The sequence below is a fragment of the Erpetoichthys calabaricus genome, chromosome 2 (genome assembly GCF_900747795.2).
Source record: "Erpetoichthys calabaricus chromosome 2, fErpCal1.3, whole genome shotgun sequence".
Classification (NCBI taxonomy): domain Eukaryota; kingdom Metazoa; phylum Chordata; class Cladistia; order Polypteriformes; family Polypteridae; genus Erpetoichthys; species Erpetoichthys calabaricus.
In genome coordinates this window covers 178,468,049-178,485,548 of record NC_041395.2, presented here as the reverse complement: position 1 = coordinate 178,485,548, position 17,500 = coordinate 178,468,049, and the positions used below count along the sequence as shown (strand labels likewise).

Sequence of the window (17,500 nt, the reverse complement as noted above, 5' to 3'; positions counted from 1 at the left end):
GTGCACTGACAAAGTATTGAGCAAAGGCTGTGAATACTTATGTACATGTGATTTCTCAGTTTTTTTATTTTTAATAAATTTGCAAAAAACTCAAGTAAACTCTTTTCACGTTGTCATTATGGGGTATTGTGTGTAGAATTCTGAGGAAAAAAATGAATTTAATCCATTTTGGAATAAGGCTGTAACATAACAAAATGTGGAAAAAGTGATGCGCTGTGAATACTTTCCGGATGCACTGTATATTAATATTATTTTTTATATATATATATATTATATATATATATATATATATATATATATATATATATATATATATATATATATATATATAAATATAAAATTTACCTAACTTAGTTTTTCTAAACTTAGTTTTCTAATTTCTATATTGTTCCCAAAACACAGAACTTGGCAAATAACACATTACTTAATTAGCCCCAAGTCCAATTAAAAACAGAAGCTGGCTGGAACAAAAACCTGCAGCCACAGTGTGCCCCCAGGACAGAGGTTGGGAAACACTGATTTAATCAATTTTGAATTGTACTAACATTAATGGATGGTGAGGTGGGGTTTCACGTGGACTTTTTTGCATTTCACTGCATCAAACTACAGTATTTAATAAAAAAATAAATAAAAAAATCTTTCCTGAAAAACACTAGTTGTACAAACTATGACAACGAATGATAACAGCACAATTTAATTGCTGGCCAAATTCTAGGACAAAGGTGACAGGCACATGTATACCATTTTTATTCTTAATTACCCTGCAACCTTTACATTATTTGACAAATCATGTTTTACGTTGTAGAAAGCAATTTTCTAAACTACTGACAGGTGCCTACTAAGTTTGTGTTATACTCTAAAGGCCCTCTGTTTCCAAGTGGCTTGATATCTGTGGGAGAGGGTTCCCAGCAGCTGTCACAACTTCATCTTTGCTTTCACTTTCCTTAAATACTATAAAAGTTAGGATTCAGCTGAAACGCTCCAATGAAAAAGGCTTTTTCTTTACATTGCTGCGATTGCTTCCGTGAGCAGCTGTTATCCAATTAGAATGGTTCATAAATTTCAACTGCAAATCTGGCAACTTAATGGAGTGAAAAAAAATATAATACACGTCAAAACTGCATACCTTCAATGACTCAAGCAGATGGCACAGACAACATGTTTTATAATATTTACCCTGCAGCAAGGTTTGCTAGGCACTCCTTCAAAAATAGACTAAAGCACTAACTATTGACATCTTATTCAGATCCCAGGTATACATCTAAGAGGAGATAAGCTTCTAGAAATGCCTAATAACTCAATATGTAAGACAATAACCTGACAGTCAAACATAAAAGGGAAGAAAAATATGATCAAGAGAACAAATCAAAAAGCACACTTAATTTTAGTATTAATTTTTCCATTTTGTATGAATACCTAAAATAATTTTTCCAAAAATTGAGTTTCAGCATAAGGTTTCTTTTATAATATATAGCAAAATACCTGCGCTTCGCAGCGGCGAAGTACTGCTTTAAAATTTTTATTAAGAAGAAAAGTAAACCTTTTTAAACTGAGGGAAAATATACCAATAATTATTTGTTAAGGATCTCTTTGTATACCACGTTGTCAGCTCGGCCCTCCGGTTGTAATATGACCAAACTGAGCGTTGAGCTTACTCTTGAGCATGCAACGTACAGTTGGCCATGTGAAAAGCAACCTTGCCTCAAATCAATGCCAACCTTTTGTAGGGTCTGTCCCTGAGACTTATTGTCATTGCGAAGCAGAGCCTTACTGGAAATTGGAGGCATTTGAATTGAAATGGGTTTCATCGATAACTTCACATCCAGCTTTTGAGAGATTAAACATTCATAAACATCAAAGTGTCCACTATTCAAATCGTCACCTTTGAATCTAAGATGTTTAGGAGAAATTGGCAGTTGTCCAAAGGTGTAAAATATTTGGCCATTTCGGTACACTTGAAAGCGACAACCGAACAATTCAGCGGCAGCCATCAACTCACATGCAGAACCATAGGTGAAGGGCTTAAGCATTTCACTCTTATAGTGCTCCTGTGTAGTAGAATTATCTCCTGTACCATCATCAGTCCACACCTTGAACCTGTCCTAGTCATTCAATACATAAGACACAATGTTCCTCCGGATATCAAGAGTGAGCCTGATATGGCCGTGCAATATGTAACACAGAGAATAGAAAAGGCAGTCGCCATCTCCGGGCGTAAGTAGGACTCAGTTAGCGTTGGGAACCCGCGTACCAAATTTCTTGAAGATGGGCCCATAACTAACAAAGACCGTTGGAAAGTTCAATACGGCGGCCGACAGTGGCGTCACACCACCAAAATAAGTACATACATCAGTTTCGGTTAGCGCAGGGAAACTGCCTACCAAATTTCGTAAAGATGGGGCCATAAATAAGAAAGTTTAACATGGCGGACATTGTCGACCGTTATGCGTAGAATTTCGAAATGAAACCTGCTTAACTTTTGTAAGTAAGCTGTAAGGAATGAGCCTGCCAAATTTCAGCCTTCTTCCTACACGGGAAGTTGGAGAATTAGTGATGAGTGAGTCAGTGAGGGCTTTGCCTTTTATTAGTACAGATTCAAACAAATTAATATATGGAGGGTGGGAAGTTTGGGGGCTGAGAGAAAGAGAGCAAGCTATTTCCAATCTATCCTTTGTATCCCCACAATTGTAAGTGCCAACACAACAATAGGCTTCATAGTCAAAACTCTTTGCAATACTGGAAATTAAGGTTAAAGCTATCACATGTAATAACATACAACCTTAATTTAAGATTATAAAATGACAACAGAAGATCAGAAGCAATGCCTCTATGACCAAACAATAAACTTTATGAGCTGGACTGTCAAAGGTCTCAATCATGAACTAAAGACGAAGAAAGTATTTCCCACCTAACAGGTCTAAATGCCAAGATAGTATTTTTACATGAGACTCACTTAATCAACAAGGATCAGTTTCAGTTGCAAAGAGACTGGACTGGCCAAATATTCCCTCCAGCTATACAAAGAAAACTAGAGGTGTGGGAATCTTAATTCACAGAACAGTTTAATCTGTGGTACAAGATCCTGAAGGGTAATCTGGCAAAGTGATTTTGATAAGTATCTATGCACCTAACATTAATGATAAATACTTAACCTAAAATGTTTTTGCATCTATTCCTAATGTGAACACACAAAATTATAATCGCTGGAGACTTTATGTTATAAATCCAGACATGGATAGGTCTTTAACTACAATAGTGATAAAAACTGTGTGATTATTTTTGAAGTGTTAGATGTTAATTGGTCATAATTTAATAGGGGGCTCCGCCCCCAGCTCGCTTCGCTCGCCAACCCCTGGTGTTGGGTAACCCGAAATACATTGATGTATGTATGAGATACAGTATATTAGAGTGTAAAGGTGTAGATGACGAACAAAGGAAGTAAAGAACCCATAGCATGGCACCTTTATTAACACTAAAGCAATTGTAGTTGGCGCTACACCTTCTGCTTCTGCTTTTGTATTGGCTTCTCTTTCAACCTCATGTAGCATTTTTATAGACTTAGCTAATGGGTGATTGTTTATGACTTCAGCGACGTTTCTCATTATCAGCTCTGTGCATTGCTTGTTTTCAGGAAGGTTCATTCGTTGATAGATTGCGTTATCTGGATCTAACACGTAGATCTGTGCATATTTGCGTTCGTGATTTGGCTCAGGGTGAACTGTTCCAATCCAATGTAATATTTGTCCACATATGCGAAAGCAGTATGGGCCATTGCCAGCTGGTGGCCTGATATTTACCCCGGTAGATGCAAAAACAAATGAACTATTGTAGGATCTAATGCAGTCCATAAAGTTTTTACTTTCGGGTACATTGTTAGTTAGAAGCTTCTGTAGATATTCAGGATATTCATCTAAAGGAGGCAGTCTAACCTGACCCTTTTGACAACAAGGTGTAAATTCATTAGTTGTATTGCCAGTTGTTTCTTCAGGGAAGTTAAGTGAATGACAATGACAGCAAATGATATTCATTAATCCTAATGAATGTTCATTAATAGTGGACTCATTACAGAATGCGTTGTTAGCTAATTGTCGGAATTGTTTAGTGGCTGTTTGTCGTTCCTTTCTTTGCCATTTATCTATTGCCTCTGCTGTTTGAGAGGCGCGTTGTAGGCGCCAGCATTCATTAATTGTATTCAGGCGGGCTCGTTTCTGTATGTCCGTTAGTTGAGATGTTTCGTTTTGGAGCCGTGACTCCTTTGGTTGCGTTGTTTGAGAAGCACGTTGTAGGCGCCTGCGTTCATTGTTTTTATCCAGGCGGGCTCGTTTTTGTAGCCCCGCCAGTCGAGCTCTTTCTTTTTGGAGCCGTGCCTGCTTTACTTGCGGCATTTCAGACGCGCGTTGTAGGCGCCTGCGTTCATTGATTATATCAAGTCCGGGCTCGTTTTTGTATTTCCGTCAGTTGTGGTCTTTTGTTTTGAACCCGTGCCTGCTTTGCTTCCACAGTTTCAGATGCGCGTTGTAGGCGTCTATGTTCATTGTATTTGTCCTTGCGGGCTCGTTTTTGTAGCTCCGTTAGTCGAGCTGTTTGGTTTTAGAGCCGAGACAGTTTTGCTTCCGCGGTTTCAGACACGCGTTGTAGGCGCCTACGTTTATTTTTGTTATCCATGCGGGCTCATTTTTGTAGCTCCGTTAGTTGAGCTCGATCGTTTTGGAGCCGTGACCGTGACTCCATTAGTTATCCGTTGTCTACCGTTAGTAATATGGATAATTGCACTTACTGTTAATACGGAGCGTTTTCTGTGGTTGTACTGTTAATAATGCATCACTGTAATGTGATTCACATATGCTATATGGTTTGGACGTGTGAGGATGCCGTACGTTTAATACGGAGAGTTCGTTTATTCTTATTACCCGGACCATGCTGTGTAGTGTGGACGTTTAGTTCAGAAGCGCGTTGTAGGCGCCTGCGCCTTTCGTACTATCTTTGTGGACCTTTGCGGACTCCGTAGTGTCTTCCGTTTGACTCTGGGGTGCAGTGCGGAATCCTCTTTTCTGTGTGGCTGTGTCGTTAGTCGTTAGCTATGGGCGCGTTGTTGCTTCATGTCTTATTTACGTTAGTTGAGCTCTTTCGTTTTTGAGCCGTGACTCCTTCGTTCGTGGTGGATCAGACTTCGCTAGCAGTTTATGAGACGCGCACTGTAGGCGCCGGCGCACTATGTCTCCTGGGTCCATCGCCGTGTACCTGCGTCCGTGCCTTCCGGTTTACCATTCTCGGTTAGTAATATGGATCAGACCCATGGAGATTATTAAATTCATACTTAAGAGCATATTTCTTCTTCTCACCAAAACATCACTGTTACTCAAGAATTGATTATTTCTTTATAGATAAAAACTTCCTGCCCACAATTAAATCTTTTTTTTTTTTTTTTATTAATTTTATTGTAATCATTCCGTACAAATAGATCAATTTTTACAAAAAATAGGATTGAAAACAAATCAAACCCCACCCCTGAGATGGAGAGCATGGTCAAAGGAGTAATACTTAAAGCTTGTAAACATATCTAAATTGTTGAGTTTAATAGGGCAATAAAGATAAACGGAGAAGAAAAAGAAATGCAGAGATAATTCTTATTCTAAAGTATTATTAATTAGATCCTGCCAGGTTTTGAAAAAGTTCTGTACAGATCCTCTAACTGAGAATTTGATTTTTTCCAGTTTCAAATAATATAAAACATTGGTTTCCCACTGACTTATAAGAGGAGAGTTAGGATTCTTCCAATTTAACAAAATAAGTCTGCGTGCCAAAAGTGTAGTGAATGCAATCACAGTTTGTTTGTCCTTCTCCACTTCAAATCCATTTGGAAGAACACCAAACACAGCTATTAATGGGTTAGGCGGGATTGTGACACCAAGGATGTCTGAAAGGCACTTAAAAATTTTGGTCCAAAATGATGTTAATTTGGTGCAGGCCCAAAACATGTGACCCAGTGAGGCAGGAGCTTTGTTGCAGCGTTCACAGGTTGGATCTTGCCCTGGAAATATTTTGGACAGTTTTAAGCGAGACAGATGTGCTCAATATATAATTTTGAGTTGAATAATTGTATGCTTTGCGCATATGGAACTCGAGTGGATTCTCTGCATTGCTACCTTCCACTCCTTTTCTGATATATTAATTAAGAGATATTTTTCCCATTGTCCTCTTGGATCTTTGAAAGGAAGGGACTCTAATAAAATTTTATATATTGCAGAAATGGTGTCTAAGTCCTCGAAATTGAGCAGTATTTTTTCCAGCATGGTGCAGGGTACAAGGTGAGGAAAACCGGGCAGGTTCTGTTTAACAAAATTTCTAATTTGAAGATAGTGAAAGAAATGTGTAGCTGAAAGGTTAAATTTGGAATGTAATTGTTCAAAGGATGCACAGATATTGTCTATATAAAGATCTCTGAGCAATTTAATCCCAAATCCTTTTCCAGATATTAAAAACTAGATATGTTTGCGAGGGTTGAAAGAGGTGGTTCTCTTGCAGAGGTGCCATAGATAAAAGATTCTCCATCTTAAAATGCTTTCTGAATTGGTTCCATGTTCTGAGTGACTGAAGTACAATTGGGTTATTAGTATATTTGCGATAACTTGCATTTATTGGGGCGCAGAGCAGGGAATATAAAGAAGTACTGCAGGATTTTACTTCTATTGCGGACCAAGCCTGTGTATGTTCATTTATTTGTGTCCATGTTTTTATAGCTTGCATGTTTGCTGCCCAGTAATAAAACTGAAAATTAGGTAGAGCCATGCCACCTTCTGCCTTAGGTCTTTGTAGGGTCGCTCTTCAGATACGTGAATGTTTTGAGTTCCAAATAAATGAGGTTATGGTTGAATCTAATTGTTTAAAAAATTATTTATTGATGTATATTGGGATGTTTTGAAATAAAAAAAGAAGCTTAGGAAGGATATTCATCTTAACAACGTTAATTCTTCCAGCTAGAGTGAGATGAAGGGTTGACCATCTATGCAAGTCTTGCTAATTTTTCCATACAGACGGCGAAATTTTGTTGATAAAGAGCTTTATGTTTACTTGTGATATTTACCCCTAGGTATTTAAACTGATCTGTTATGGTAAAAGGTAGGGGGTCCAATCTAATATTATATGCTTGAGAATTCACTGGAAAGAGTATACTTTTATTCAAATTAATTCTGAGACCAGAGATCTTTTGAAACTCTGTAAGCACTGTTCAAACTGCAGGCACAGTGTTTTCTGGGTCTGATATATATAAAACCATATCATCTGCATATAGAGAAATTTTCTGTTCCAGTCCTTCTCTGATAATCCCTTTTATCTGATTAGAATTTCAACAGTGGACCACCAGTGGTTTAATGGCGATTGCAAACAGCAGTGGTGACAAGGGGCATCCTTGTCTGGTGCCACGTTTTCGTTTAAAGTAGTCTAAACAAATGTTATTAATACAACTGAAGCTTCTGGATTGGTATACAGTAGTTTGATCCATGCACAAATATTCGGGCCAAACCCAAATTTCTCTAATGTAGTGAAAAGGTAGTTCCATTCAATCATGTCAAATGCTTTTTTCTGCATCCAACGATAATATCATCTCTGGGGTGTTTGATTGTGCTGGTGAATATATCACATTAAACAGGCGTCGAAGATTGGAAGATAAGTGTTGGCCTTTAATAAATCCAGTTTGATCCTGTAATATTACCGAAGGCAGCACTTTCTCCATCCTTCTAGCTATGATTTTGGAGAGTATCTTAACATCATTACTCAGAAGTGAAATTGGTCTGTATGATGCACATTGTAACAAGTCCTTATATTTTTTAGGAAAGACTGTGATTAATGCTTGACGAAAGGTTTGAGGTAGAATTTGATTGTCTCTAGCTTCTGTAAATGTTGCCAATAAGAGGGGAGCTAGCTGAGTGGAGAATTTCTTATAAAATTCTACTGGGTAGTCATCAGGGCCTTCTGATTTCCACCCTTGAGGTGACTTTATAGCATCTAGTAATTCTGATAGCGTCAGAGGTTTATCCAGTTCCTCAGCACTAAAAGTATCTATTAATAGATTTATTTATCTGGAGGCTCTGAGGCTAGGGATCTGCACTGGCAATCGGAAGGTTGCCGGTTCAAATCCCGTAAATGCCAATAGGGACTCTGCTCTGCGATAGCCATGGGCTTCAGACTTCAGGCAGTCATTGATCGTAAAGGATTTTCAATGAAATATTGAACATGATCATTATATTTATGATTATGTTAGTTTTTCCAAATATGGGGACCATGAAAAATGACTGTCTTTTCTAACAGCCCATACAATATTTTTGTTAAACCCCTTCAATTAATGCTAAAAGTCTATACAGTAGAAACCTGCGAAGTTGCTGTTCAGGGTTCGCAGACTCAGTCGTTCGCGGATTTCCTTCTTAGAACTAACTATTAATTGTTAGCGGAAAGCGCAAATATCCTCCGCAATATTTTATGGCTTTTTTTGTGGCAATACTGTGCTGTAGAGAGAACAGGAAGCAACCACTGAGGGAAACACGGTTTGTGATGGTGAAAGTAGCCAATCCAAAAGCATTATTTATTTCTCCTTGCTGATGATTGACTGCTGCTTTGTGACGCGTCTCCAGCTGAGTGTTCTCGTATTTTCCATTTTGTTATTGTTTTGTTATTTTTAAATGCACACGATGTTGTCGAACTGCTCTGGACCTTCTAAAGCTTCTGGAACTGAGCCTAAGCGCCAGAAGAAGTTTAAAACACTGTAGGAGAAGGTTGATTTGCTCCGGGAACTAAAACGTTATGCTGCAGTAGCGTGCCACTATGGCATTAATGAAAGCACCGTATGCTACATGAAGAAGAATGAAGCAGCGATCTGGAATACCATATCTGTAAATTTCTGTGACAGTCCAAAAAAGGAAAAGACCGTAAGGAATAAAAATATCGTCAGGATGGAACCTGCCTTGGCACTGTGGATCACCGACTGCAGGAAGACGGTAACATCATCCATGAGAAAGCACGGAAATTGTACCAGCAGTTCGCTACAGGAAGCAATGTAGCAACTTCCTATCACAATGTTCCTGAAACCTATAATGAAAAGCCAGCACGAAACCCCACCAGAAGAAGACCATATACAAAGATACGACTCCTCCTGAAGTGCCTGAAGAAGAGGCGCCACCTGAGGAGCTTTAACTGTACTTCATCATCATCATCAATATCATTCATCATTGGTGAGTACCCGTACATTTTACTGTATTTTAATTAAATGAAATTATTACGTATTTACTCTATTTATAGCAAAGAAAATGACAGCGCATTCCAAAGAAAACGCGCTTGCATGAATTACAGTATGTATAGTGGTAACATCGGTATTTTACATTCTAGCACCGCGGGAGACATAGCAGTACAGTACTGTACAGTAGACGGGTTTACCTTTACATTCTGTTTTTAGGTAATAACGTAATTTTTTAGGTAATGTATTAATGTATTAAGCTGAGTTTGCAACAAAATTAAAGTGCTTTGGGGGCATACTGTATTTAGGGTTGAAACTATAAAAATAGGCATTTTTTAACCACATGCAAAAGTCACGGTTTTTCACAATTTGCGGGTGCCCTAGGAACGTAACCCCCGCGAATTTTGGGGGTATACTGTACATCAATCACATCTTGATTGCTTTGTTTCAAATCCACTGTGGTGGTGTACAGAGTTAAAACTATGAAAATTGTCCAAGTACTTATGGATTTGACTATAAGAAAGTAGAATCCTACATTTTTCACCACTTCTGGTCCATAAAATTAGGATCAGGTGTTCCAGATTTGGTACTACTGACTAGAACCACCTTATAGAGTATTCAGGTGGAAACTGTCGTATTTAAACCACAGTTATCTGCAGCATGGTGTTCTGTTTTCTATTAATATGTGTGGTGCCATCACGCCAAGATCAAAAGAGCTCCCTAAAGCCCTCCGAAAGATGGCTGTGGATGCCTATGACTCTGTTAAAGGATTTAAGAAGATCACCAAATTATTTGAAATCAATCATTTCAATGTAAGGAAAATCATCTGCAAGTGGTGCAGATTTCAAATAAATGCTAATTTGTCCAGGACTGAACGGCCCAGCAAATTCAGCCCAAATGCTGATTGTTTGATACTAAAAGAAGTCTCCAAAAATTCCAAAGTTTCAATGCAGCGCATCTTCAGGAAACTCTTGCAAACTCTTGTCCAAAACAAACATTAGAGCAAGACTATGGGCAAAGACCAGGCATTTCTGAAACAATGTGCTCTGGGCAGATGAATCAAAGACAGAGGTGTTTGGCCAAGGAAACAGTAGACATGTTTGGTGTACAGTAATCCCTCCTCGATCGCGGGGGTTGCGTTCCAGAACTCCCCGCGAAAGGTGAAAATCCGCGAAGTAGAAACCATATGTTTATATGGTTATTTTTATATTGTCATGCTTGGGTCACAGATTTGCACAGAAACACAGGAGGTTGTAGAGAGACAGGAACTTTATTCAAACACTGCAAACTTGTCTCTTTTTCAAAAGTTTAAACTGTGCTCCATAACAAGACAAAGACGACAGTTCCGTCTCACAATTAAAAGAATGCAAACATATCTTCCTCTTCAAAGGAGTGCGTGTCAGGAGCACAGAATGTCAGAGAGAGAGAGAGAGCGAAAAAGCAAACAATCAGAAATCAATAGGTGCTTTTTGGGCTTTTAAGTATGCGAAGCACCGCCGGACAAAGCAGCTGTTAGGAAGGGAGCAATGTAAAGGTAGTCTTTCAGCATTTTTTAGAGGAGCGTCCGTATCTTCTAGGGGTGCGAACAGCCCCCCTGCTCACACCCCCTCTGTCAGGAGCAGAGAATGTCAGAGCGAGAGAGAGAGAGAGAAAGGCAAACAATCAAAAATCAATACGTGCTGTTTGGTCTTTTAAGTATGCGAAGCACCATGCAGGAAGCATATCGCTTGACAAAGCAGCCACAGGCAGAGATATATAAATAAACAGGGAAGCCACATGTACTGAAAGAAAACAAAGTTCAACATGTGCGTTGTTCCTGCAGCACTGAATAAGCTCACGTGCTCTAACATCACCCCTCCCCCTGATCTGACTCTCTAAGTAACAGCACAAGTACAGACACAAACCAAGTGCATGTGTGTACTGTATAATATTAACAAAAAGAGCAGCTTACTACTGAAAACGGCAAATACAGGAGTGAGTGGGGATCGAATCGGTGACTCTTGATTACACTTGGTTTGCATCTGTACTTGTGCTGTTACTTAAAGAGTCATATGGGGGGAGGGGTGATGTTAGAGCGCGTGCGTTTATTCAGTGCAGCAGGAACAACGCACATGTTGATCTTTTTTTTTCTTTCAGTACATGTGCCTTCCCTGTTTATTTATATATCTCTGCCTGTCTGTCTCTCTGTTACGCAGTGCTCTGTCTGTCTGTGTGTTATGGATCTTAAAAATAAGTTATAAGGACAGTTGTTCATGTTAATTGCAGTCTCAATTGTTAAAAAAAATATTTTAAAAGGAGCATCCCACATGAAAATATAACGATCTCATTAACTGACAGTGCATACCAATTTATAAATTTTATGTCCGTTTGAGGTTAAAAAGAAAAAAAAAAAAAAAGCAACTCTTTATCCCCAGCAGGGAATCGAACTCAGGTTTGTGAGGCACGGCAAAGCTGCTGCGCTCTAAGAAGCAAATCTTAGCGCGCTGCGCCACAGAAACTGTTGTATCATCCTTCAAGCTTTTGTGAAGGTGTTTATTTGATCTTTGGAACTCAGGCTTTACACATTCTATAGTTTATGCCTACTACATTTTGTAACATTTATTACTAAAATATGAAAAAGTTTCTGTTTTAACAATGTGTTTACACAGATTACTGTAGAAACGGAACACACATGAAATGCGTGTGTTCCAAATAACGATCTATTATTTCCATTCTAAAACTCCACTTCACTCCCAGATAATCAATCAAGGCATGAGCTGGGAAAAGTTCGTTTACGTTCTAAGTCAGTGGGGGATGGAATAGCCGGCTGCTGGCAGCTTGTCTTTTATCAGCACATTTAGAGGACAAAGGATGTTGGCAGAGAAGTGTGAACGGATTTAAGAAGCGATTTAACGTGGGCCGGATCTACGAGTTTTTTCGTAGACTCTGGTAATTCTAGTGTTAAATATGCTTACATATAAAATACGCGATAGAGTGAAGCCGCGAAAGTCGAAGCACGATATAGCGAGGGATTACTGTAAACCGAAGATGGAATGAGGTTCTTCTCTTGTAAATCTAACTGTGAAGCATGGTAGTGGAAATGTTATGGTTTGGGTTGCTTTACTGTCTTTTGCAGCTTGCAGTCATCGAGTTAACTAAGAACTCTGAATCATATAAACGTGTGCTTGAGGAGAATGCAAGGCCATCCAAAAGTTGAAGTTAAACAGAAAATGGACCCTTCAACATAATGATTTGAAGCACAAAAGCAAACCCACCAAGGAATGGCACAAAAAGAAGAAATGGAGGGTTATAGACTGGCCTAGCCAAAGACTTGATTTGAATCCTACTGATATGTTGTTATGGGGATTTGAAATGGGCAGTACTTGTACGAGAAAACCTACAAACATTTTGCAACTGAAGGAATATTGCATAAATTAATGGTCAAAAATGTAAACTTGCCATCGGAAACTGCTGGCAGTTATGCAAATCGCCTGCAAAAAGTCATTTCTGCTAAATGGGGCAATATTGGGTTCGGAGGCAAAGGATATGTGTATTATTTCTCCAGTAGACCACTAAATCTAGTGATACTGTTGTTGAATAAATAATGGAAAACACAAATTTCCCTTGTGCTTTTATTTAATTATATCAACGTTGTCTGTAGGCACCGTTTGCTTGAAGATCTATTGTTTACCTATTCAAATATTTTGAAAAAGTTAACACTTTCAATGAAGTGTACTTACTTTTCACATGACTGAATAATTAAATAATTTTTTGATAATTTTTCGAAACTGAGCTATAACCAACAGGAAAAAGTTTAGATATTACAGAAATTATAAAGCACTTTAGGGGGACAGATAAGAGATGCCAGTTACAGAAAGATTCCTGAAACCTCCAGAAGAATTAGGATGCCTGCTCTGGGGACTGAGAAGCTTGCTCTGTGACTGACTTAGGCTTCTAGTTATTTGTTTTGAATTTGGTATTTTGATTTGTAATTTTGAGACCTGAGCTACAACTGACACTTCTGTTGGCTGAACCTTTAAATAAAGACTTTAGGTCATCTCTGTTCCCCTTATTTAACATATATATAGTATGTTGTTCCTTAATTTATGCTGCAATAATATAAGTTGCATTTATGTGGCATTTTATTTTGTCATATCATATTTGTAATAACTAAGCATGTTAAGTAGAAATTTGCTTAATAAGAAAATATGAATAGAATATAAACTTGTTTATCTTGTCAGAACCAATTCAAGCAAGGCTGGAAAAGATGCCTATTGCAAGGCTACACTTTGATACACACACACACACACCTCTATGCTTGTCCTGTTTAGAGTTTCCACTTTATCCAATATGCATGTGAAACTGATGTGAACACAGAAGAAGTGCTAATTTCACATGTAAACTAAAGCACTATGAACATAAATAAGCCCTGAATCAAACCTGTCTTCTAACAGAGCATCTTGTTAATTGGGATATCCTCACTTGACAATGTTTATTACCCACTGAGTCAAGTCATGCAATGACTATCAACAAGGAAGTAATATATTTTCATAGGCATCATTTAATGGGTAAATTAATCATGCAAGCTTAAAGTAATCATTGCTACCAGAGGGGGTAATTGAAGAAATTAAACAAGCAGAAACTAAAGGGGTATCTAGTCTAGCAGAAATGACACAAGATGGTTATCCTAATAGAATACATGTTACTACCGTAGACAATCTACCATATGATATTTTAATGACATTTTCAAAGTTTAAAAAAAGTTAGCTGTTGCATGTTTAGCAAGTAAAACTGATTGGTAACTTTCATTTATGATGAATTGAAACAGCTGCACAACTGGATACTCTGTCATACCGAAGACAATAGCTATACAAGATCTGTAAGAAACCAAAAGGTGGATGTATTTTTTTACCCACTATCACATCTCACATTTTATCTCCTGCAAAATGACAGCCAAGTATATGACTAACTTTTTTCTTCATTGTTTTCTTGGCAGGCCCCAAAAATGTGTGCTCTATTTTTTATTTAACTGACATGTAAAATAGCACATAATTTAACTGGAAAATGGGCCTGTATTTTTTTTTTTTTTAACATGTACATTGTAATTAAAATGCAGAGAGGATACAGGTCTAAAAGCTAAGTTAGACTAAACTTTACCCATTTCACAGCAAGCTGTTTTGACATATAAAGCCAAAACAATTTCTAGTAGAAGCTAGCGTCAAACTTGATGACTACTGTTACTTATCTTGTCGTCTGAAGATATCAGATTACATGACCAGCTATAGCAGGTGTTGGCAAATGATGATTCTATGATGACTTTCCAGAACAGTTTCACATTTCCAAAATATTGTGAGCTCACCACTTTCTATCCCAATAATGTACTGCCTAACACAGCTTATATTTCAAGAATGCTTTCCAATACAAGTTCAGCCGCAACCTGTGCCCTTTTTTTCCTCTTTTGTCATTGTATTTAATACATGAGACATCAAACAGACAGGCATCGAGTCTGTTTTTGAGGTCCAAAATACCTATGTTCTGTATTCCTCATAACTGCATTATATGCATTGTACTTCCTGGTGACCACTCACTGGTTGTCAGCTCTTGCATAGACATACAACCCGTTTGAGTGTAACCCCTACAAAATCAGACTGGTCTGATTGAGTCGGACTACATGACTGGAAGTCCTCAACTCACTAAGATTATGCAAATAAAGTCTGCAACTGAAAATTGCTGGAAAAATCATGTAATGTGGCATGGCCTTACATACTCAACAACCTGTCAGCTGAGGTTTGCATACTGCATGGGCATCTTGTAGTAAACAATAAGAGCGAGCTGCAGAACATTTTAGTATAAATCTAGTTTAGATATTAACTACTTGAGCAAGTGAAAAGGAGTGCTAAGCAGGAACTGGTGTACAGATAAGCAAAAACTACATAAAAATTGTAAAAGAAAATCACAGTTAAGTTCAATAAGACAGAAGCAACAGCACTTGACATAACACAGAATGCTGAAATTATGAGTACAGGAAGACATCATGTCCAAACAATGGTTAGTTAAAAACATGTTAATTATATAATTAAATAATTAGTCAAAACACTGCAAAAAAAGGTAGCTTGGTGAACATAGCACCACAGAATCATAGACAAACTTTGTCCCTCTCTCTTGGAAAAAGATCACATTACCGTAACAATAAGGAATGAAAGTCTTCGAGTTTAATATGGTCAAAAGTATTTCTGTAAAGTTGCAAACTTGATCAAATTGTTAGAAATAAACAATCATAATTTTGGGGTAATCTTTGCCTACCTTTTAGTGTTGTGAATAGCAGTCCCCCCCAAGACAATTCGGACGCCTGGGTTAGTACGATTTAAATTATAAACTGTCAAAGCCTCTTCAAAGGTAGCCCCACCAATTATAAATACAAGGATGTCCTGTGGCCTGTACAAAAAAGAGCACAAAGAAAAGAAAAATTTAGGCTTTGTCGTTATTTAAAAACATCACAAAAAATCTCAGGTCTAGAAAGATCTCTTATTTTTCAAAAGTAAACCTATTTTGATTATAAAGGTTCAAACATTTTAGACATTTTCCTAGATTTGAATGGAATTTATGTAAAAACTAGACAATAGCATTTAATATTTTTACATTATCAATGTATTTAGAATGCCAGTTTAGACGTGCAATTTGTGTCCCAGTTCTAACAACAAAAAGTAAAGGTGTATTTTTTGACACAGTTTGGATGCTCAAAATAAACAAATTTGTTAATTATGTACTACATTTAAGATTCCAAAGAGAACACAAAAATGAAAGATAAATGTTTTTCATTTTTACCAAAAAAAAACACTATTCAAAACATTGGCAAAACAAATGAATGGGACAATAGAAATTAAAATCAAACTAAATTAACTGGAATTAGTAGAGACTACATTAATATTTGTGATTAAGATCTTACAGTAAACCACCTTCATCTTCAATGTATTAATATTCAGGGTTAAGGAAAGTGTTCATTACTTGAGAGAAGTGCTAAACTGGGCTCCCAAAATGTTTGTCTCATATACAAAGTTTAACTTTGCTCAAACTCCCAGGGGATTTATTCTGACAGGTGCAATGGAATATCTCAGATTGCAACCAAACAAGTATACTAACTCAGCTGGTCAAGTTTATGAGCAGCTGTTTAAGAACTTAGTTTTCATCTAATGTAGTGGTTCATATATTTTGCTGAACTAAGGACCTCTAAGGACCATTCTCCTGGATGGTAAGCATCTTCCTCCGGCGCTTAGTTTCATTGTTAGAAGGCTTAGAAAAAGCAGCATGCTTAGGAGCCATTGTGGGGCTTAGATAAAAGTTCTCAGAAAGCGCATGCGTAGTGACGTAAGCGTGTATGAGAAAAAATCGAGATAGAGTGAAGCCGTGAAAGTCGAAGTGTGATATAGCGAGGGATCACTGTATACAGTATATATCCAAAATCTGCATCTATATTGAAATGAGGATGGAAAATAAGATCTACAACAAGCATGCTGCAAACTTGCATTTGGAAAAATAAAGAAACACAAAGATTCATTGTGAAGAACCTCGGAAGCAAAGCAGCGTCTTGCGAAGCCAAGCAGTGTCTGGCGAAAGTATTCATCCGCCTTGGTGTATGTCCTGTTACGTCTGTGATGTGACGTCTGACAATATGAAAATAAAATAATTAGAATTTTTTCTGGAGGTTGGAGAGCATTAGTTCCAACATTTGCTGCTAGGTGCATGTACTAGAGTGCCTTCTACATCATTTAGCTGAGTGGCGTCCTTGAAATGCTCACGCGATTGCGTCATGCAGTGCGGAGAAAACGAATTGAATTGTGGCATTCAGGCTAGTGGCTTCTGCATCACGACAATGCTCCTGCCCTCACAGCACTGATTATGTGGCAGTTTCTCTCGATAAACGGGATGACAATGGTTTCCCATCAGCCCTACTCCCCAGACCTTGCACCCTGCAATTTGTTCTAATTTCCAAGAATGAAGAGAGACCTTAAAAGAAAGTATTTTCAGGATGTAGAGGAAGTCTAGAAGCAAACAACAGAGGTGCTGAAGGCTATCATGTAATGGAAAAAGCGGTGGGACAAGGGTATTGTGTCTCAGGGACAGTATTTTGAGGGTGATTAAATTCTGGAAATGTTCTGAGAAACATTTTTTTTTTTTTTTAAATTCCCATTATTCTTGTGCCCCCCTCGTAAACTGTACATATTTATAAATATACATATACAAATACATATGTACATATATATATATATATATATACACACACATATATACACATAA

General features: G+C 37.8%; 1 protein-coding gene across 1 annotated transcript in view; it reads right to left on the bottom strand.

Annotated features, from left to right (window-relative positions):
• vps45 (vacuolar protein sorting 45 homolog) overlaps positions 1-17,500 on the bottom strand; it is a 218,032-nt gene that overhangs the window by 54,078 nt on the left and 146,454 nt on the right. The window contains exon 14 of the mRNA XM_051923650.1: positions 15,509-15,640. Within this exon, the coding sequence (XP_051779610.1) occupies positions 15,509-15,640 (132 nt within the window). The remainder of the gene's footprint in view (positions 1-15,508; positions 15,641-17,500) is intronic.